General features: G+C 40.3%; 2 protein-coding genes and 1 pseudogene across 3 annotated transcripts; all 3 read left to right on the top strand.

Moving 5' to 3' along the window:
• Positions 1 to 1,838: 1,838 nt before the first annotated feature.
• LOC122884313 lies at positions 1,839 to 21,695 on the top strand (annotated as a pseudogene).
• LOC122884311 (SLAM family member 9-like) lies at positions 1,888 to 3,884 on the top strand. The gene has a single exon (XM_044214094.1). It carries the CDS (start codon positions 1,888 to 1,890, stop codon positions 2,845 to 2,847), a length of 960 nt encoding a protein of 319 aa, XP_044070029.1. The 3' UTR covers positions 2,848 to 3,884.
• Positions 4,271 to 17,245, top strand: slc22a15 (solute carrier family 22 member 15). 2 transcript variants are annotated; one of them, XM_044214092.1, is made up of 13 exons: positions 4,271 to 4,479; positions 6,052 to 6,201; positions 6,326 to 6,458; positions 6,856 to 7,020; positions 7,330 to 7,459; positions 8,451 to 8,511; positions 8,962 to 9,128; positions 10,440 to 10,580; positions 10,934 to 11,019; positions 11,838 to 11,946; positions 12,053 to 12,125; positions 13,666 to 13,824; positions 14,670 to 17,245. In XM_044214092.1, exons 1-13 carry the CDS (start codon positions 4,396 to 4,398, stop codon positions 14,712 to 14,714), a joined length of 1,503 nt encoding a protein of 500 aa, XP_044070027.1. In that variant the 5' UTR covers positions 4,271 to 4,395; the 3' UTR covers positions 14,715 to 17,245. The 2 variants fall into 2 exon arrangements, with proteins under 2 accessions (XP_044070027.1, XP_044070028.1); XM_044214093.1 differs by having other exon boundaries at positions 4,278 to 4,426.
• Positions 21,696 to 22,076: the final 381 nt, after the last annotated feature.

Genomic DNA, 22,076 nt, shown 5'->3' with positions numbered 1-22,076 from the left:
TACGTTTGGTAATTATTAATTCCAGTAGATAAAGTTTGACTAGCACACGGTGATATGCACTTTTATTCTGAGAAGAGCTGAACGGGGTTTATCATGTTTATCCAAAATGAGGAACAAATTCTTTTTCTTTTAACAAAAGCAACAGGATCTGTCCCAATACCCGCACTTACAGTATTAACAAGTGGTCAAGTAGCATATTTCTGGTCATTTCTAACTGCTAAAGTACGCTTGGACTGTGCGCAGGAGTTTCAGATCTCATTGGGACACTTTACAAGCTGTCAAAGATGTAGCTGTTTTCTATTATCCTCAGACTACTAATGAGAAAGACTTTGTTAGACTTTCAGTAATTTATGGCCGACATGTGAGCACATAGCTCTGAATGCGGCTTTGTGGTAGGTGGTGTGAGCCAAGCGTTAACTGAATTCTGTGCGCCATTTTTTCAGATGTGGGTAGTTCCTCAAAAAGGCAATTTAAAGGGCTTTTTTAGTTTCACACAATAAATCTATTTACGTGCAGAAGGATTTGCTTAAAACGTTACCTCTGATAATTTAGGAATGGTTTGTTTTGATGTTTGTGATTAGGGAAAAACTTTAGGTAGACGCAACAAAATGAAAAAAGTATTTTAAATTATGGTCAATAACCCTACTTTGGAAGGTTGTTGGTTATCCTTACAAAATCAAGGTGTTCCAACCAAAACAGGTGTGGTAGCAATTCATGTGAAAATAAAAAAATGTGGAGTTTTGATTCCTGAAATTTAGGGCTGTATGAACAAAAGTATTTTGATTTGAGCAGATCTATATATATCGCTCTATATCGATCTATATATATCTGTCTATCTATATCTCAGTATCAGTAACCCTAGTCAGAGGGGTTACATGCAAAGGATGTGGGATGAATGGTTACTTCGAAACCCACAATCAAGGCTTACAGCGAAGCAACTAGTAGCTCAGTGTTCCAACATCCACAAGCACCCATATCTATCTATCTATACATATATATCTATCTATAAATATCTATACATATATATCTATATATATATATATTTTACATTGTTAAATAACTGTCTATAGATGTATATATCTATATATAGATATATATCTATCTATATAGATAGATATACACACACACACGTATAAATATGTTGATTTTTACACTGTTAAATAACTGTACCAAAGCATGATGTTATATGGGTGTTACCATCCACACCCTGTATTAAGTTAGTTCACAAGGGGAAAGCGCCAGCTTTCACTTTCGTTTTCCACTGGTGTAGCGCTAGATAATGTCTTCCCAATCAAATGCGTTCTACTCGTGATCTGCTGTGCTGACAGGACACCGAGAAAATGCCTGCTAAAAGCCATAATTTACCTTTCAACATGAATACCAAACAGTATAACCTTAACCGGGATACTTTTCTTTACTTTACTTAAAAAACAGAAAGGACACTATTTGTATTAATGTTTTTTCCCCTAAATGTGTTTAAACTACTAGCTCGCTGAGGGAAGCTATTCTGGATAGCTAACCAACGTTGATAGTTGGCTAGTTTTAATGCCTGTACAGATTCAAACTAAACGTGTAATTAGTTGACTAAGTTAGAATCGCTATAACGCACACGCTAATAAATCGTAGCTGTGTGATATGTAGCAGGCGGTAATTCTTGAATATGCTCTGAGTTAGAGATTAAAATTAATCGAAATTTAATCGCGCATTGAGAAGGACACCTAAGAACAATCCGGGGTCCTCGTCGATGGACGCGCTGTCCCGTTGCTTCAGCAGCGACGTTGAAGAAGGAAGGGTGTGGACGCATTCTCGGCGTCTGACGGACTAAAAATCGTCGATTTTGTTGATAAGAAGGTCGATTTTCTTCCAGTCCTGTATTGATCCGTGAACATGGAGACGCGGACGGGGTTTGGGCCCCTGGTAGTCCTGCTGTTGGCGCTGCTGAACTCTGCTCACGCCGAAGATAAATACTTTGTGGTTGGCGGTAAACTAGTCTTGAGGCCTTCTGTCTCCGTAAGTCTCACCAGCATCCTGTGGAAACACAAAGGCGATCTTTTGGCTGAATGGGTGCAGGGTGATCCTACGGTGACTTACTATCGCAGCTTTAAGGGCCGCACAACCCTGGAGAAAACCACAGGACATCTGGAAATCAACAACATGAGCATGGCTGACCAGGGGAGATATTCACTGGAGATCAACAACGCCGTCCACCCTCCGGATTATGATGTTAAAGTGATCAAGAAAGTGCCCCAGCCTGCCTTATTGTTAGGGCCGCTGACATGCACCCGTGATTCGGACAGTTGCACGCTGACCTGCGGTGGAGACACTGCAGGGGCCGAACCCGTCACCTACAGCTGGAAGGAGGGAGACGGAGAGTGGAGCAAGTCGGGGAATAAGACCATGCAGCTCCTCAAGGAGGAGACAGCACATGTTAAAACCTTCACCTGCCGGATCAAGAACCCGGTCAGCCAGAAAGAAAGTGAACCCTGCAGCAATCCGTTCTTCCAAGAGGAAGGGTCAGTTGGGGTGGCCGTCGGTGTCAGCGTCTTCATGTTGTTGCTCCTCTTAATTGCGGCTGGGTTGGTAATTTGGAAACGGAAACGTATCTTGGAGTATTTCTTTAGAAATAAGAATGAACAAGTCCCTCTAAACGCCTCGGGTTCCACATCTGGAAATGGACAGCCGGCGGTTTCTGTTGAAGTTCCAGCCAATGAAAATGAGATTGAACGACTCCCTCTAAAAGACTCTGGTTCCACACCTGGAAATGGACAGCCTTCTCCTGAACCTCCAGCCGACTCTCAGACTGAACGACTCGCCCCAAAAGAGTCGGATGGAGGAGCTGAAGCATGAGGCTGTGGAGCTCCTGTCTCGGGGTCTCGGGGTCTCGGGGTCAGCTCCATATACATTAAGGGAACAGGTGTTGGCGTTGACCTGTGTGTCGACTGTTACTCGCAAAGCGGAATCATTTTCAGACTTCATTCGCGAAACAATACAGTTGATGGGGACAAACATGATGAAAATGTGATTATATTGTATTGCTTTGAAACAGCAACATGTATATAGATTGTTACTAATACGGCTGGGCGATTTGGGCACGGAAATAAAACTGAGAGAGGGAAGATGGACTGTAACTGCCTTTTAGGGTCCACTTCGCTGCAGCTCAGTATTACGACAATCCCATGTGATCCAAACAAAATAGGCTTCTAAAAGGTGAAATATTAAATCTCCAAGCTCTTAAAACAAAACAAAACAACAACAACAATGCTGTGTGAGTTGATGAACTGAGATTCCCAGTAATAAACACGAGGAGCTGTGTTTTTTATTTAAACTTGAAGAAATCCAAACACATCATTGTAGCTCACCTTTTGGAGTCGGTGATTTTGTCCTGCATCACTTGGTAGTTGAAGAAGAGGCAGATTGATTGAATGCATGTTGTATAAACACGTCATATCACACATGCTTCTGTGCTGATGGCATGATGAGTGCATGTTCAGTGCCAACAGCATTTGGACCATCTGTAAATTGCATTTGTTGGGTCTCTGTAATTAATATTATAAAGACTACGATCTTGACCTGCTCTATAGGAAAAGTGCAATAAGATCTATTCATATATAAAAGAGAAACAGAAACTAATCTGGCTCAATCTGCTTAATGTTATAGGACTGTCATTGTTTTTTTGAATGCACTTCTGTGATCATGTATTTGGCTTTTCTTATTTTTGTCCTCTTTTGAATTAAGTCAAGCGCCTTCTTGTTTTGGACTGATATAGATAAGGTAAAAAAAAATAAAAGCACATGTTTTGTATTTATTGTAGTTTAGCATTTTAACGTTTTGATTGGCGAGTGATTGTAAAGTGCCTTTTTTTAAATAAATCTGTCTCACCGCTACACAGACTGTAGACTTGTCATTATTTATTGATATTTATTCATACCTCTATTACTGCTGTGCAATATCCACCGTCTCATAATCACCTTAATAAGCTACACTTAACTTGACAGTTCATGCACTATTACTTATATTATTACATTGTATTATTATACCGTACATACTTATCATGAACCGGTAAATCCACTTTGTACTTCACACTTATTTTAATTTTATACTTACACCCACTTTGTACTTAATTTATCTTGCCTGTATTATAGTGTATTATATTCTGATTTGCTTAGTACTTCTCATCCTGTGTGCACTGACGTGACAGTGAGTAGCTGTGACAAAAAGAGTTTCCCCTCGGGGATCAATAAAGTATTTTCTGATTCTGATGATTTCTCTTCTTTGTAATGGACGCAGGAAGCAAAGCGAAGCGAAGCCGGAAGTGAGCGCGGGTCACGCTCGCAGCTCTTTGCTCTTTGGGGTGGTGACGCTAAACCAGAGAGCCGCCTGGTCGCCCTGCCTGGGATGGATTTAGAAGAAGCTTTTCAAGTTGTCGGTGAGTTTGGGCCGTACCAGAAGCGGGCAGTGGCTGTCCTCGTTCTGACACAGGTTAGTGTATTTATCTTATACATGAGAACCAAGAACCCCGGAAAGCGTCCCTGCTATAACGTTGCAGCCGTAGCTGAGTTACCGAACAGCGGTACCGCTACGTGGCTTTCAGTATCTGCCGGAGGGCTTTTTTTTTTTTTTTTTTTTTTTTTTTTTTTTTTTTTAAAAACGGTAGACGAACAAAATAACATTTAGTGCTAAAACGTTTTAGCTGTCACCACTTGTTTACAATTTCGCTAGGTACGAGCGCAGCAAGTGCACTTTTCAGAGTAGAGAACTCTGCACCAGACTCTCTTCAAAAATCAGAGAGAATAGTGTCGCCTTGTTTATCGGCAAACTTGCATATAAGGCAGCCGATCTATACGAGCTACTCTTTGATTCGGGCATTCAAAGCGTTCGTTTAAACATAAATTACTTGTATCGAACCTCTTATTCCAGCACAGCCCCGATATCTATCGTTGCATTTACACGCACTGCGATACATGTCGAAAAGCTTAACATTTATTGAAAGGAAATGGCTCATAGGCACGTCAAACATATGCCGAATTTATCACAACAGCCTACGTATTACTAAATTACTTTAAGTAATTTCCCACTTCCTATGTACTGTCACCAATATCTAATTTATTCGCAAACGTCCGCATCTTTAAAGGAAGTTTGTCAAAGCGCCCCTTATGGCTAAGCTAACCTTCCTTCTATCTAGCTAGCAGTCGTTAAACCTAACCAAGCTAAAATAACAAAAGTTTACATTATGCTATTATTTACACGATGAGGTTTTGTCTAGACCAGTGTAAAACACCACAACATCTCTTTTAAGTCATATATATATATATATATATATATATATATATATATATATATATACCCTCCATATTTGTTTTGGTTCATAGTTTGTTTAGCTTGTTTTACAGACTATAGTAAGTTATTAGAGTTAATCTTTACTTGTTAAGCAAACTCAGCCTGCATGAAGGAGCTGCTATCTCTGAAACTGCTTCAATGGTGGTTATTGTTGTCTTAAGGTGGTCTGTATGCTGATTACAGGCCTTTTCACTGTAAGAAGTTGTTGTTGTTTAGTTTGGGGTTAGAAAATGTTTCAATATGAGGATACACAATAGGGCTTAAACAACTAATTTAATTTTTTTTAATCGAAATCGCAATATTTGTTAAAGGCGAAATGTGTGTAAAAATACCATTTTAAATGAAATATTATTTATTATTTATATTATTTAAATTAGTTATTGTCATGCTGCAGAGATGTCCTGCCCTACATATCATATTCTACAGACTTAAGAAAACATCTTTGTTTGGTGCAAAAATCACACCATAATCATTTTAATATGTTTTTTCCAATGAAAATGAGAATAATGATGTAAATATGATCATTCCCTTTAATATCGCATATTACATCGCAATTGCAATATCAGTCAGTATAACTGCAATTAGATGTTTTTTCTAGATCGTTCAGCCCTAATACACAACAGCTGAAAAATATTGTTTCCAGGTTTGAGAAGCAGTGCATGGTCACATCCTGATGTTGCAGTAGTAGTGATGGTAGTGATCTGTGTGTTTCAGGTGTACATGGCCTGTCAGTCCATGCTGATCGTTCTGATTGGATTTACGCCACAGTACCGGATCGAGCAGCAGGACGGTGTCCCATCCAGCCAGCAGGAGCTCCTCCGACACGTCGTCTTTACAGAGGACGTCGACTCCATAGTGACCGAGGTGAGGGAGCCAGAGTTCATTTGCATTTTCACTTTTACCCAGCGAAGGCATCAGTGAAGCTTTAGTCCACAAATAAAGCTTAGAAAGACTGTAAGTGGTTTCCTCCTGTCTCTGTGTTCCCCAGTGGTTTCTCATCAAGCAGCAGGCCTATAAGGTCAGTTTAGCTGGGTCGCTGTTCTTCGCCGGGCTTCTGGTCGGGAACATCGTCTTTGGGCCGCTCTCTGACAGGATCGGCAGGAGACCCGTCTACTTGACAGGTGAGGGAAACCACACACCGTGATTAGACGGGTTGTTTGTCTCATAATCAATGAGCCTGATTTAGAACATTTAAGAAGAAGAGTTATTTACTTCTATTTGTAGATTGAACAGATTTTAATTTAAGGCTTTAAAAAGAAAGTCTTAGCAATAAGGGCTCTTTTTAGATATTTGCCTACAGTGATGGCATGGGAAATTTCAATTTCACAGCTGTGAAACAACAAACCACCAATTCAGGGAGTGAGTGTATATGTGGGGTCTACTTTACAGGAAATAACCACAGTTTAAAGCAAAGTATCCCCATACTGACCTTATTAAGCAGATCAGGTATGGGCCATAATGCGACCGATCTTACATTCATTCAGTCTCTCCCCCCGTCTCTCTTTTTCTTTCATCCAGGTCTGTTTTTTGAGGTGATCTTTGGTTATGTGACCGCCTTCGCACCCAGCTACGAGGTCTTCGCTGCGTCTCGTCTCCTGGTGGGGCTGATGAACGGCGGCATCGGCCTCGTCTGCTTCGTCCTCACTCAGGAGTACGTGGGCAAGTCCTACTGGGCCATGACCGGTACGAAAACGCCAAAACAACCCAATGATGACTTGGTTTTTACCTGCTGCCAGTTTACTGCTGGATCTTCTCTGGTTGTAGCTTCTGAAATGGGAGGATTTGCTGCTTTTCCTCTTCGATGTCATTTTAAATTGAATATAGAGCTTAGATATAATATCATATAGTGCCATATTGAGAAAAGATATCAGGGATTTTGATTTTGTAGTTTTGGGCTTGAACAGGTCATATGGCTGTTTCAGGGATCAAACTCACTCTAACCTCTGCTGTTCCTTCACTGTTGAATCGAGTTTTTATTTCTCTTTTCTTCAGGGACATTGACCAGTATGGCCTTCGCGGTCGGCATCGCCCTGTTTGGAGCTCTGGGCTACTTTGTCCAGCCGTGGAGGAACCTGGCCACAGTGGCCAACTCGTCCGGCGTCCTGTTCTTCCTGCTGTCTGTGTGAGTACGAAGCTCAGAGAGAGAGAGCTAAAACCAAAGCTAATAAAATACACTGGTGGTTTTTAGAAGCATTTCTTCCCCGCGGTGACTCCTGAAACTCACAGAACAAATTGAATGGATTAAATATTGTATAATATTTGATCGGCACCGGTTTCAAGGCAATGCAGGAATTTAAAGAATCTAAATAGAATATAACTAAATCAAAAAACAATAAATGTAACAAACTGAAAGGACCACACCTGAGGTTTTTGCACCTTTTTAGCCTATTTTCTACAAATCACCCAGTGCTATGTCACAAATTTAGTGTTTTAAAAATTTGGATGTTGAAGCAAATACAGTGCATTACTGAAAAATGATGATGGACACTGATAAAAAATAATGTAGACTGGATGTTAACTGTGATGGCGTACGCAACAAAAGGCTGCTAATTAATTTTCATACCACACAGAAATGAATGGAAACCAATTGTTACCTTGAAATAAAGGAAAAGTACATTTAAGAAAATCTAAAACTGTAAAACAAGTATTCAAAAATGGTCACCAAAAATATAAAGTTTTGTAGTTAAGGAGCTAAAATTTGTAAACACACTGATATGGTCCTTTCAGGACTTTGGTCCACTGCATTTTTCCATTCAGTATCTTGAGAGTAATCTAGTTGTTACTATCGTGGTAATGTTATGAGTTTTATTATTATAAGTTCTAAGTATATATTGTAAGTATTTGGCCAACTATAAGACAACATCCAAGTTTCTAACACGTGTTTTTTGGAAAAATACTATTGTTTCCCTGCAACTAGCTAATCTAGCAACAGTAAGGTTACAAGCAACCCATAATGCAACACTCTTAATGTAACCAGCAATCGCTACATTCAAAGAAAACATCTGCTGTTGTGAATATGTACATGTCTGGTCCTTGAATACAATACAACCCCCTCTTATTCAAACATATTTGGGCCAATATGGTAATCTCTCCTCTCGTCTCCTTTGCTCCAGCACTCTTCCAGAGTCTCCTCGATGGCTGTATTCTCAGGGTCAGACGCAGCGAGCGGAAGAGGTGAATATATTAATACAAATGTTATGTCTGGGTGGGTTTAGCTGTAGTTGTATCTTGTGTCAGTAGGAGAGAGCTGTGGGAGCCAGTATATTTCAACCTGGTGTATAAATATGACTCTATGGGTGCTGCTATCGTTGCACTCCCCACCTCTGTTGTAGAGATTCGGGAAAACAACGTATATTAGAGGTTGTGCTTTTTTATCTCCACCTCCTCTTACACCAGAATTAATGTGTAAATTTCCCTTTTTCTTTCCTGACTTCTTGTCCTTCACCTCAACACAATAAGCTCAGGAAACGATAAATTATAGGAAATTTGAGTACGACATGGTGACAGCATTTACACCACGCTGCCATCTTCATTTACATTCACAGAATTTAACCAGCCCGTTTCATGGATACCAATTCACTTAACAGTGAGTTAACTGAGTTAGGAAACGTCTCGTCTTCATAGGTTCTGCGCTACATGGCGCTGAGGAACGGCAACGCTGCCAACAACCTGATGTTGCGGCGAGTCGGTGCTGCTAAAGCCGGTAACCATGACAGCAGGGGGGCAGGGGTCCTGCAGCTGGTGATCCATCCAGTCCTCCGTCTGAGAACCATGGTGCTCATGTATGTCTGGTGAGTATAACACCACAGACGAAGAATAAAGAATGCAAGCTATGTTGGTGCAGCTGCTGAAGGCCACAGCTGCTAAAACAGACTTATGAACGCAGGGTTGCTGGTTCAAATCCTGCTGCTACCACAGACTCAAATCAGAGCCATTACTACTACAGTCTTATTACTATCAATACAGCTACTTCTAGCATTACTACCAGCACTACCAGCACTGCCAGAACTGCAAATAAAATTGCTGCCCCTACCAAAACTACCTTTGCATCTGTTATTTAAGATCTTTCGCTACTTTAAATGCTGAGGTTCCTGCTGTCGATACAAGCACGAAAATCATTTTTCATCACATTTTTAGTTTTCTGTAGTCCAGTGTAATGTCTCGACAGCTACTGGATGGATTGCCATGGCATTTTGGTACAGACATTCATGTTCCCCACAGTATTTTAGTGATCATATCGTAATATCTCACATGTCTATATGTCTTAACATATTGCTGGATGGAGCGGGCTGAAGAGGAGAATATATTCATACAAATGCTGCGACAGGGTTGGTTTTGTACCAACTGTTGAAAGTGACTGTAGGAATTAGCAGAATGTTTGCTTCTATGTATTTTAATAAATGCTAAAAAAAAAAAAGTTGAAGTGGACAGATGATAGGTGAATCTTTTTAAGTTCATGTGGTTTGGGATCGTAGGACACGATATCATAAAGATAGGTGTTGGCTAACCTTTTTTCATCGACCTTTACTCTTGCACCATCCTCGGACACAAAAAACGTTGCAATGCTGCCACACACATCTCTAACACTTACATGTTCACTACTAAAAACCTGTTCTCTGACACCACCCTCAGGTTTTACAATTACTTTATCACGGCTGTTAAAGATCAAAAATAGACTTCTGTTCTGTTAGCATTACAGCCTCAGTGAGCTTTTAGACTGAACTGATTTTCACCAAAAAAATATACTTTTTTCTTTGTATTTTTGTTTTTAAGAGGAATAGATAGTTTATTCTGATTGTACTCTAGATGTTCCCACACTTCAGAGAGTTGTAGTGTTTTCTGCTGCCAGAGGACCGTGTTTAGGAGAGTTTACAGTAAACAAGTAACATGGCGCAGGTTGTGCTTCTGGACACAGAAATCAAGAGAAATGCCAAAGAGCAGCTGCGTAGGCTGCAGATCTAAGTTATTACCAACAAATAAGATACCACCAAAAACCCTGCAGGCGCAACTTTGATAATTGATCTGTGTACATTATCATATACTTACGTGTGTGTGTGTGTGTGTGTGTGTGTGTGTGTGTGTGTGTGTGTGTGTGTTTGCAGGTATGCGTGCAGTCTGGTGTACTACGGTCTGACTCTGGGGGCCAGTGAGATGTCTGGTAGCCGCTATGTGAACGTAGCCATGTACGGCCTGGTGGAGCTGCCCGCGTACCCGCTCTGCATTTATTTCATCAACAAACACTGGTGAGACACACACAATAATACACACTATTTAGTACAGTGACCCTGTGTGAGACCTAATACCTGCTCACACCTCAATGTTTGATCTTCCTGTCTGGCGAAGTTGTTGGTATATGAAATTATTTTGTGACTGTGCTGACACCGGTTTCTTTGCCCAAATCCAGCACTTTATGTCCCTTAATTATAAATAGTTTTTCTCAATCTGCTGTTTTGTACATATAGATATTTGAATTAGCTGTGTTCAGTTAGACATAGACTTATTTTTGTCAACTTTTTTGTTCGTTTGGCTTAAGAAAAAAAAAAGCCTCCACCGATCAGTTGTTGGTGTGTGTGTGTGTGTGTGTGTTGTCGTACAGGGCTGGGAGGAGGAAAAGCATGGCTAGTTTCCTGTGTCTGGCCGGCTCTGCCTGCCTCTGCACCATATTCATCCCCGAAAACACAGGTGAGACAGTGACGCCCGTTTATACAGAGAAATATACGCCTGGGTGTGGGCTTTAATGACGGAGGAAACATCACAAACCCAACAGGACCTGAAGAGTTCAAAGGGATTTCAAATCAGAAATGATGTAAAGGAAGGTAGTAGAATGAAAGCCTGGTGGCAGAGCTCTTCTGTGAGGCTGGTTTCACCACATTGCACAACCACGGAGTCAGCAAGCTGTCTTCAAACCTATAGTCTGCACACGATGTGACAGAATTACTGTGAGAATATGTCAATTCACAAAAATGACATTTTAAAGCAACAAGGCTTTGACAGGACAGTGATGATCCACTTGAACCATCCAAGTCTTGGAAGATTGGATTGGATTAATTTCTAGATTATCAGCATTACATCGAACCTACTGTTCAGGGGTTCCAGGCTGTAGTTTTCTGATATTCCTATGAGCCCTAGGAATGATTATATTGGGGGTTTAGCTGGCTTTTTCTGCCCAACGTGATGTATTATTGGGATATGAATTTCCACAATAAACACAAATGCAAAGGGCTGCAGCATCAGAACGGCAGAACTTTGTAAAGATGGTATAGATGCTCCTCTGATGTGCCGTCAGAGCTGTAAGAAAATCAGTTTCTCAAACTAATTGTTCAAAAAATGGTCCAAAATGTACAAATATAGATTAAGCAATGAGTTAGCATCCTGAATCCACTCGAACATTGGGTCCATGTTGTGTGCCTGATGGTCACAAAGTCACTTATAAGTTCTCCTTAACAGTATTTTTTTGTGGAAGTAAAATGTGAGACTGTTCGTTTCGTTCGTGTTTGCAGGAACCTTGGTGAGCGTTACATCATTGGCGCTTCTGGGAAAACTGATGGTCAGTGCAGCGTTCAACATCGCCTACGTCTACACCTCTGAACTCTACCCAACAGCTGTCAGGTGAACTAACCACAGTCTGCATGTTGAACTTATATGTGATTTTCAATGTTCACGTCAAACATTTTCTGTTTTGTTATGATTTTTTTTGTGTGTGTGTGTGTTTCAGGAACGCTGGTTTGGGAGTTTGTTCCATGTCGTGCAGAGTTGGAGGAATCCTTGCACCATTTGTTCCTTCCATGGTAAGGGTGTCAAGAGAAAATGTGCACTGTTGTTAATCTAGAAACCTACACAAAGCGTGAGCCAACACCACCAAGTACTTACATCTCAGTTTCTGTAGGAGTGAATTTAAAGGGGCATTCAGTAATCCATGACCTTCATAGACCTTTAATAGGAGCCAGAAGGAAAGGATAGTAAATGTGAGCTTTTAAGGTCATTTCTTAACTAATTAGTCAACTGCATTCCTATGGCAAGGATGAAAACCAATAAAATTAATCAACAACTTAAAAAATAGTTAGTGTTGGTTAATACTGTACAAAACAGTGAGATTTAAGTCAGCGACAAAACTCAGAAGTCCCTCAGACTTTGACCAGTGTTTACACATGAATGATTTCAGGACACTCAAAAATAACAGGCTCAATTCAGTGAATTAGAAAGAGGAAATAATACTATGATGAGTCATGTTGAAACATGTTCAACATTACTAATCAATGTGGCCAACCATTCTCGGGACAGGGTCCACCTACTTGGTGTTTCCCTAGCTTTCAGCCACACCTCGTGGCCTTACTCAACGGGCGGAGTTGCTCGGTTGTCATGGAGATGGTTTTGGAAACAACAGGGAAGTTTTTGTTTTTTTACCAAAGTGATGTTTCCAAAGTCAAGAATGAACCTTCAAGTTTAATAATTCATGCAGTTGTTACATCAGTGGAGGCCTTTTCACCACATGTGAATATTAAGCGTGTTATTAAACCAAAGGTCTAATTATGTAATATATAGTTGCTCTGAATTGTCCAGTAACCCTTCGTGTGCCTTTTTTAAAAATTACTTTGCCAGATGACACTTTGTAAATAAAGTACATAATATTAAATTTGTTTCACTTTTACATGAGAGTTGACATTGTAACAGCACACCCAGTGAATGATATTAATATCTTAACGGTAGAAAACTCTGACCTCAGTTAACCCATGTGAGCAGCAGGTGTAACTTGAACCTTAAGATATAGTGACACCTAGTGGTGGCTTAGGTGACTTCAACAAGACGTAGCAACTAAACCACAGTTTGGACCATCTGATAACACAGCGAACAGATCTGTGAATTATGCAGCATAGATTTAAACTAATCAGTATATCAACTTATAGAGATTTTAATTGGGAATCTCTCAGATTCTCTTAATTAATAGTATCTATTATATTTTTTATTAAATAAAGGTGCACTGGAAAGTTAAACCAGTTCACCTTTATATGTTACTCACGTGTGAACAGGGCTTTGGTAGTGTGAGTTGTTTACTACACATGCTTAATTAGATTAATCAAGATCTACTGTAGGTCATTTCCATGTAGAGTATTTCCATAAAATTGAAACTCATAAACAGTAATCCCTTGTTTATTTACTTTTATTGTAAATTAATTTTAATGACATTTTTAGTGGATTTGCAAAACAATCCTACAAAATAGGTTATTAAAATTCAGATTATCACTGTTTAGAACATTTGTGTTTACTCTTTCTTCGGGAAACACTGCAGATAGACAGTTTTTCTTACGTCATTGTGTGTGTGTGTTGCAGCGGGCTCTCCACACCTCCATGCCTTTCACTGTGTTCTGTCTGAGCGGTCTGTCTGCAGGCTGCCTGGGCCTCCTGCTGCCTGAAACCCTCAACGGACCTCCAGCAGAAACTCTGGAGGACCTCAGCTGCCCGACCCACAGCCGAGTGCTGGAGAGCAAGGTGACACGACTCTCTGCTGATAGAGAGGAACACATCTATAACACAAGCTGTACCGTCAGGTAGACGGTCCTGCCCACAGCACTACAAAATACGACCACGGACATAACACTAGTGAAACTTGTGGGAATTGTGGTGTTACTGTTTGCCCCCTTTCTGATTTCTTATTTTTTCCCATGTTTGTCACACTTAAATGATTCAGATCAAGATAACACAAGTAAACACAAAATGCAGTTTTTAAATGAAGGTTGTTATTATTAAGGGAAAATAAAATCCAAACCTGCATGGCCCTGTGTGAAATAGTGATTGCCCCCTAAACCTAATAACTGGTTGGGCCACCCTTAGCAGCAACAACTGCAATCAAGCGTTTGCGATAACTTGCAATGAGTCTTTTACAGCGCTGTGGAGGAGTTTTGGCCCACTCATCTTTGCAGAATTGTTGTAATTCAGCCACATTGGAGGGTTTTCAAGCATGAACTGCCTTTTTAAGGTCATGCCACAGCATCTCAATAGGATTCAGGTCTGATTTAATAGAATAATAACAACCTTCTGTGTGTAATTTGTCAAAATAGTAGTATACTGTAGAAGTATACTATGCTTCACAACAACCATCTGGAAGCAGGGCAGACCAGGAGGCTAAACTCAGGATTATCAATACTTCACATCAAAGCTGTCTCACAACATGTCATGGATTGAAGGTTTTATTCAGTGACTTTAATTTTACTGTTGCTGTTTGATCAAAGCACCTCAGACAAAAACAGGTCCTCGCCAGTTTTAATGAAAAGCATTCTGCATCTCTTTGTCGTTTTTATTCATTAATAATGTCTTCCTTTTCCCTGCATTCCCAGGCTCTTTTGTATGAAGATGACAAATGGAAGTCGAACCACAAATGAAGCCAGCGGCCTCGTCTTCACCACTGGAGACAGACTGTCCACACCTCATTTCTTATGGAACTGCTGCCTCAATACGGTGAACTGTTCCTTTTAATTATCTTGAAGGACTGATCACAATGTTCACTTTCATGTCTGTGAACTGTGAAATTTCAAATGGGGCAGGGACGTAGATGCCGACCGACGCTCTGCCTTCAGGAAGAGGGCATTATCGACCGACTCAACGGTTCCTCTTGTATCTAATTTTACAGAAAAGCCAGACAGTCGATCCCCTGCCTTTAATTAATTTCCTGAATATCGTCTTGGTGTTTGTGCCTTATTAGGAGGTAGACAGTCAAGAGAGACAAGGACAGATATGTGATTTACATTACATTCCAGAGAATCTGGGAAGTTGGAAAATCAAACTTGCTGCTAGCAAAAGTGTGATGGAGTGGTTGGCTTTCCCAGTAGCACAAAAGGACAGTGTTTCAACTCTAAGAGTTGCCAAAATGGAGTTATAAGACATGACATTGCAGCAGGATACACACACCACACATGCTTAGTTTAAACATATTAATGTTCCTCAAAATACAGTTAAGTTAGATTTTTAAGACCACACTGATTTTCAGGAGGAAACGTGCTCGATGCTCAACCATGAAATCTTTCTGTCGTGTCTCCGGCAGATAGCTCTGTCCTGTACGCATGCTAAAGTGTTAGCATACAGTGCTCTAAGTGCCCCGAGGCAAACCAGCATTGTAGACTGTTGACTATTCAATACATGCTTGCAGTTGCTAAGAGTATATGATTGGGTACAACATAAGGTGATGATCTTGCAGCGTTTTTCTGAACAGAAAACTAGAACATGTTGCGGTCAGAATTACAAGCTTCTAGCTGGGATTTGTTTTGTGTCTGACTCTGTAAAAGGACACTGAAACTAGATGCCATGTACCTTAACCTGCTGATCCATTAGGACACCCTCATGCAGGATATAGTATGAGGCATTAACCAGTGATGATGAAGTTAGGGCTAGGGGTTAGCTCATGAAGGTCTGGACAAAGTCACTCACATAAATTGGTTAGAAAAGGGCACATGTAACTTCAAACCAATACATTTCTGTTGCAGATAACTAAGGGCAGAACCAGTGCTCACCTGTAAGTTGTCCATCATTATCATCAGCTGCTTTCCACCTGAACTGAAAACTAACTGGAGATGTCCAAAGGGAACGTGTTTATTAAACAGACAGCCAGTCGAACAGGTTTCTAGACATTATGAAAGATCTCGTTATCCCAGCTGCTTTTGAAGCAACTCAAGAGCACATCCATTGAGACAGATGAGCACATTGAATCACATGAGTTTAGTGTTCATAATGAATAACTACATAAATGATTCTCCAGATCAGTCCTGCATATTTCATGAGCTACCGTGACCATAAATCATACTCTACATATAAGTTGGGTTTGACCGAAATGTATTTATAAAGACCAAATACACCTCGTCTCGTTTAAATCAGAGGTTACTAATAGAAGTTAAAACGCCTCTGTTAGGCTGGACACAACCATTTACCACTCTTAAACTGAACCATCCAAAACTATAGTACTAGAAACTAATTAAAATAAGAATTGAATTTACGATTCAATAAACATCATGAAATACTTGAATGAATAACAAGCTAGGAAACTCAAATATAATGCCCATAATAAGGCAATCGGCTGTTTAATAAATAAATCAAACCTTTAATCATTTCATCATCATTTGAGTCATAATCATGCAGCGCTGCAGCCTGAGGGTCAGTCAGGAGCTAATCCTGTTTGGGACCAATGCAGTTCTGGCGTTTCACCCCCAGCTGTGGGATGATTTATGTTTATTTATTTTCTCTCTCATCTAGGTCTTTGTGTCTGTTTTGTGTGCCCGCTTAAGACAGTCAATGCAGTTGGATGAAAACTTTGTACCTCCCAACAAATCTGTAATCAATAAAAAGACCGTTTGTGGTAGTGACCAAGGATATTTGCATGAGCATGATCAGGCTCATGAAAAGATACAAGCCAATGCATAAAATAAGCTAAGTTGACACTAATTTATAATGGGACCAATGTGTGCTTGACTTTAGACATAGTAATCAATCAAACCACCACTCCCTCTGTGTGTGTGTGCGTGTTTATTTTATCAAACCATTACTACCTTTTTGTGGGACAGGTCTTGAACTAGCATGGCCGTAACATCCCCCACCCCAAAATGATTTGAAGTGAAGTCTGAAGGTTTTCCGTGCGACAGCAGATGGAAACACTCGACCAACATTCTGCCTTCTGTGCCTTTAACTCTAAAGTTAAGATTTCAAATGCAAAGTGCTAAAAATAATATTGATGATGATGTAATAATAGAAAACAAATGTTTCCTGAGGTGTTTTATATTCCATCATTTTGTATTGTGTATACAATCACACTATTATAATGTGTATATTGTAGATATACTGTATGTACAATATTTATGGGTCCTTGAAATGTTGAATGATCTATTTATGTTAAAGGCAGTAAACTGTTGAAAACTTCCTAAATCCAGTTATGAGACGTCTCATTTTGTTCATCACGACGACACTCGCAGCGCACACTGTTGTCTTTACTAATTACAGTTTAATTTTGTGTCTCCTAACATTTAATTTCCTATGTTAAAATTTCTCATCGTGCCATTGCAGCCGGTAATAATTCTGTGTAGATTAGGCTGTAGTCTATTTAGTTAGGGACATCCAAGCAAAGGTTTAATGCGCCTTCTCCTTAAATAATGCGTTTTTATTAAGGATCTAATGGTCATTCCTAACTAATGTTTGCGCAAAATCCTTTGTTAGCATGTGCAGACTAGGTAAGATGTATCATGTTAGTTGTTATAATAAAGGTTGAATGTTATCTAGATTGCGCTGGATCACTGGATGCTAAAGCCATATTTTTTTTTTGTCTGCCTGGATCTTGCCATCTTGGCAAAGCTAATTTCACAACTTAAAACCAATGTGGGCCAGGGCCGTAAAGTGTGGGGGGCAATGGCCCCTTCCTACTTCCAACCCCGCCTACTTCCTGCGCCCTCGCTCGGACCACACCCATCTTTGAACTCTGCCGTAATTTTGATCTCAGCTACGCACCTGTAAAGTTTTGTAGCCACGCTGTCGCGGCTGGTAAATATGGATCTGGGAGGATGTCGAGCAAGTTCAGGTGTCACCAAACAGACCTGAGCCACGCAACCTCCTCTGCACCGTGGAGACCTGGAAAGGGGACAGACTCACAAGAGGCAAAACTCAGGTACACACAGGTGACGCTAAGTGGAAGACTGACTGACTGACAGACCAACTAGCATTGCTGTTTCTAGAACCACACCAACATCGTGGTTTAAAACCGCTTTCCCTGACCTCTCCTGGAGCCCCCCATGTCCTGCGTGTCCTGTTGTTTTGTTTTTTTAAATGTGTGTGTGTATGATCACTGTATGTTTATGGAGTACATTAACAGTTTTCCCACCAAAGGTTGTTCAGCTTCTCTAAAAATGTAGTTTTCAGAGTTCAACACAAGATAACGCAGTTTGTGTTATTTGTCATGCATTTTAGCCTGTTCTCATCTCAGCAGCTGTAGTTGCTCCAGTGATTTTAAAGGTCATTGATTAGCCAGTACTGATTATTACTTATCAGTTATACCATGCATTATATCTTTTAATAGTCTGATTATGAACTGAGCCCAAAAATATATCTGAGGAACTCATATAAGTGGATGGGTAGATGAACATGAGAGCAATCTCGGATATTTGTTTTGTGTTGTTATTCTGCACCAGCCAAAAGTTTATTGGTTGTAACTCATCAGATCACACATTTTTGTGACAATTTAAGAAAATGAAAAGGTTTTAGTGATGACTGTATCACGGCATTTTAACCATCTCGCAGATAAAATTCTGCCCTCAAACCAACAAATAAAAAAAGTTTCAATCTGCTTAACAATCCTAGACTGTCATGTTTTTCATGTTCTGTATTTTTACCGTTATTTTAATCCATGCTACCATGTTTTAGCTTATTTTGTCACCAGCAGTTATCCACCGGCACAGTTCCATAGCAATTCCACTTTAACTGGCATTTTTACATCCACCATTTGTGTTAGAACTGTGACCAAAGCAGATATTGACTTTTATTCACTCTCCAGATCCCTTTTGTTGGCCCATTATCTAAGAAGCACAGCTTGTCTCTAGTTAACATGAAGTGAATGTCACTCATTTGGCTGCTGGTGTGATGAACCAGACTCCCTCTGTTGGTGGAAAGTAATGAAATAAATTTTCAGTAAATGTATTTGTCATTCTACAACACAGGGCTGCACAATGAAACTAAGCTGCAGTCCCCCGTCAGAACATAAATACAAATATTTAAAATTAGAATAGAATAAAAATATATACAGTCACTTATATAATTGTTATATAAGTACTTATATAATACTATTGTCTTAATCTAAAAACTGTGAAACGACTGCAGACTGTACAGAACTCAGCTGCTCGGCTGTAAACCAGGACCCAGAGGTGCGACCACGTCACACCTGGTTCAGCCTCTTTACATCGGCTCCCTGTTGGTTTCAGGACTGATTTTAAGATCTTGTTGATTACTTTTAAGGCTCTTCATGGCTTCAGACTATATTTTAGACCTTGTAATCCCTTATGAACCTTCACGTAGTCTGAGATCTTCGGGCAGGGGTCTCCTGTCTGTTCCTGAGTCCAGGATGGAAACTAAGGGGGACAGAGCTTTGGCCATCAGGGCCCCGAGGATCTGGAAGTTTTGTGAGTCAGTGTCTTCATTTAAGTCTCGTCTCAAAACACAGTTTTATCTGAAAGCAGATCCTGATTTTACCTGAACTGGCTGCTTATTTTATTGCTTTTGTGTTTATTTTGTCATTCACTGTGGTATTTTATTTCTCTGTGTGAAGCACTTTGTACTTTGTTTTGTGCTCTATAAAAAAAGTTTATTCTTATTATTATTTATTATAATACTGATACTTATAATCACTTTGTCAGCAGCCCATGCTTTCATCTGCACAAAGTGAGGGAAATTTGTTATGGCAGTATTTTGTGTGTGTGTGTGTTTGTGATCACTGTATGTTTATGGAGTGCATTAACAGTTTTCAACACAAGCTCTTATGACTCAAAAACAACTTCTGTGACTGGCTGGAGATATTGTCAGATGGCCCCACTTCCTGCCATATTTCAGTTCAGAGATCTGGTTCTCACAGCCACAGGAAAGAGCATTTAAGGAAGAGGTGAACCTGTGGTGACTAAGAACCAATGCTTCTCATTTTTGGTGATTGCAGGGTTTGCTTAGTTAGTGTTTTTCTTCCAGTCCTGTATTGATCCGTGGACGGGGTTTGGGCCCCTGGTAGTCCTGCTGTTGGCGCTGCTGAACTCTGCTCACGCCGAAGATAAATACTTTGTGGTTGGCGGTAAACTAGACTTGAGGCCTTCTGTCTCCGTAAGTCTCACCAGCATCTTGTGAAAACACAAAGGCGATCTGTTGGCTGAATGGGTGCAGGGTGATCCTACGGTGACTTACTATCGCAGCTTTAAGGACCGCACAACCCTGGAGAAAACCACAGGACATCTGGAAATCAACAACATAAGCATTGCTGACCAGGGGAGATATACACTGGAGATCAACAACGCCGTCCACCCTCCGGATTATGATGTTAAAGTGATCAAGGAAGTGCCCCGGCCCGTCTTATCGTTAGGGCCGCTGACATGCACCTGTGATTCGGACAGTTGCACGCTGACCTGCGGTGGAGACACTGCAGGGGCCGAACCCGTCACCTACAGCTGGAAGGAGGGAGACGGAGAGTGGAGGGAGTCGGGGACCAAGACCATGCAGCTCCTCAAGGAGGAGACAGCACATGTTAAAACCTTCACCTGCCGGATGAAGAACCCGGTCAGCCAGGAAGAAAGTGAACCCTACAGCAATCCGTTCTTCCAAATTAAAAAACGTCCAGACTGGACTGAAGTTTTAGGGGCCGTGATGAGGTCCGTGGCAGTCTTGGCAGCCTTGGGGACTGTTGTGTACTTCGTGCGTAGAAAACGAGAGACTGTCAGGAAACTGATCTGCCCATGTTATAGCGGAAGGGGTGATGATAATGCAGTTTATAGTGGACAATCATCTTCATCCCCTGATGAAGATTAAAGCATGTGAGCAGTGCAGCCATGGGAAGGGGCTGCGGTGTGCTTGGCAGTTAAATATGAAAGCGAGATGCATTGCTTTATAACAGCGTTGCATCAGCTCAGTGCTGACTGCATCCATCAGGTGAAGGTCAGTCCGGATCCGTGTGCTTGTGGAGCTTCGGCTGTGCTGTTGTTCTTGGCATTTATCCATTCATCATGTTGTTCCAGCTTGTTTTGACTTTTGTTCCTAATTTACACCGATGAAGTTAATATAATTTAGCTGAGAAGTGTTAAAGCCAATAATGTTATTCTGGAGATGTTATTACAGATATTAAAAACAAATGAAATGGTATTTAATATGCCATCATTTTGTATTGTATGTAACCCTGCCTGTACATTCTTACTGGATAATGTTATATTTTACTTTTACTACTGACTAGTAGTAATAATTCAACTTTGTCAGAGCAGCAGTTTTCTAAAGCAGACCACTGAAATGCTTTATAAAAGGAAGATGCAGGGAATGCACAAGGTCTGCGAGCGGTATTCAAATGGTTGCAGAGTGCAAGTTCACCGCTAGATGCCAACTAAATCCTCCACACTGGACCTTTAAAAGCAAATATACTTTACAGATTGTTTTTTTTACATTGAAAGCATAAGCCTTATAAATATGATGCATTGTAAACTAACTTTATATTTGTAAGGTCTTATTATGAGATTGTCTGTAAATTGTACTACTTAATATTCATTGTAGTGCTGTTCTGCCCAGTCCAATTCATTATTGTACATATCCATCAGTATAATTCTGGTTATAGTAATGCCATATGTATATAATGTCCATAGCACCACTTGTAAAATATTTTCATAATACTGCTCTATCCTGCACACACTTTATATCCTGTACTTGCTTATTGAACCTAAACTGCATTTCGTTGCCTCGTACTTGTGCATGTGTAAAGACAATAAAGTTGAATCTAATCTAAAGCACTCGCACTAACCTGTATGAAAGGTGCTATACAAATAAAGTTTAATTTATGTATTTATTTATTGATAACCAACAGTGTATAAAGTATAAAAAATTTGCTCCGCCCCCACCATCTACAACAGTAAAATGCTACTTACACATAATGCATCAGTATTAACAATCCAATAATATAATATAGGCTATTATAGCAATTACAGGGGCCATTTTTTCTGCACGAGTCCTAACTTACTTTTGACAATTTGAGTACATTTTGC

The sequence above is a fragment of the Siniperca chuatsi genome, linkage group LG11 (genome assembly GCF_020085105.1).
Source record: "Siniperca chuatsi isolate FFG_IHB_CAS linkage group LG11, ASM2008510v1, whole genome shotgun sequence".
NCBI lineage: Eukaryota > Metazoa > Chordata > Actinopteri > Centrarchiformes > Sinipercidae > Siniperca > Siniperca chuatsi.
The sequence above is the reverse complement of the archived record's forward strand: the minus strand, read 5'-3'. Positions and strand labels throughout refer to the sequence as shown.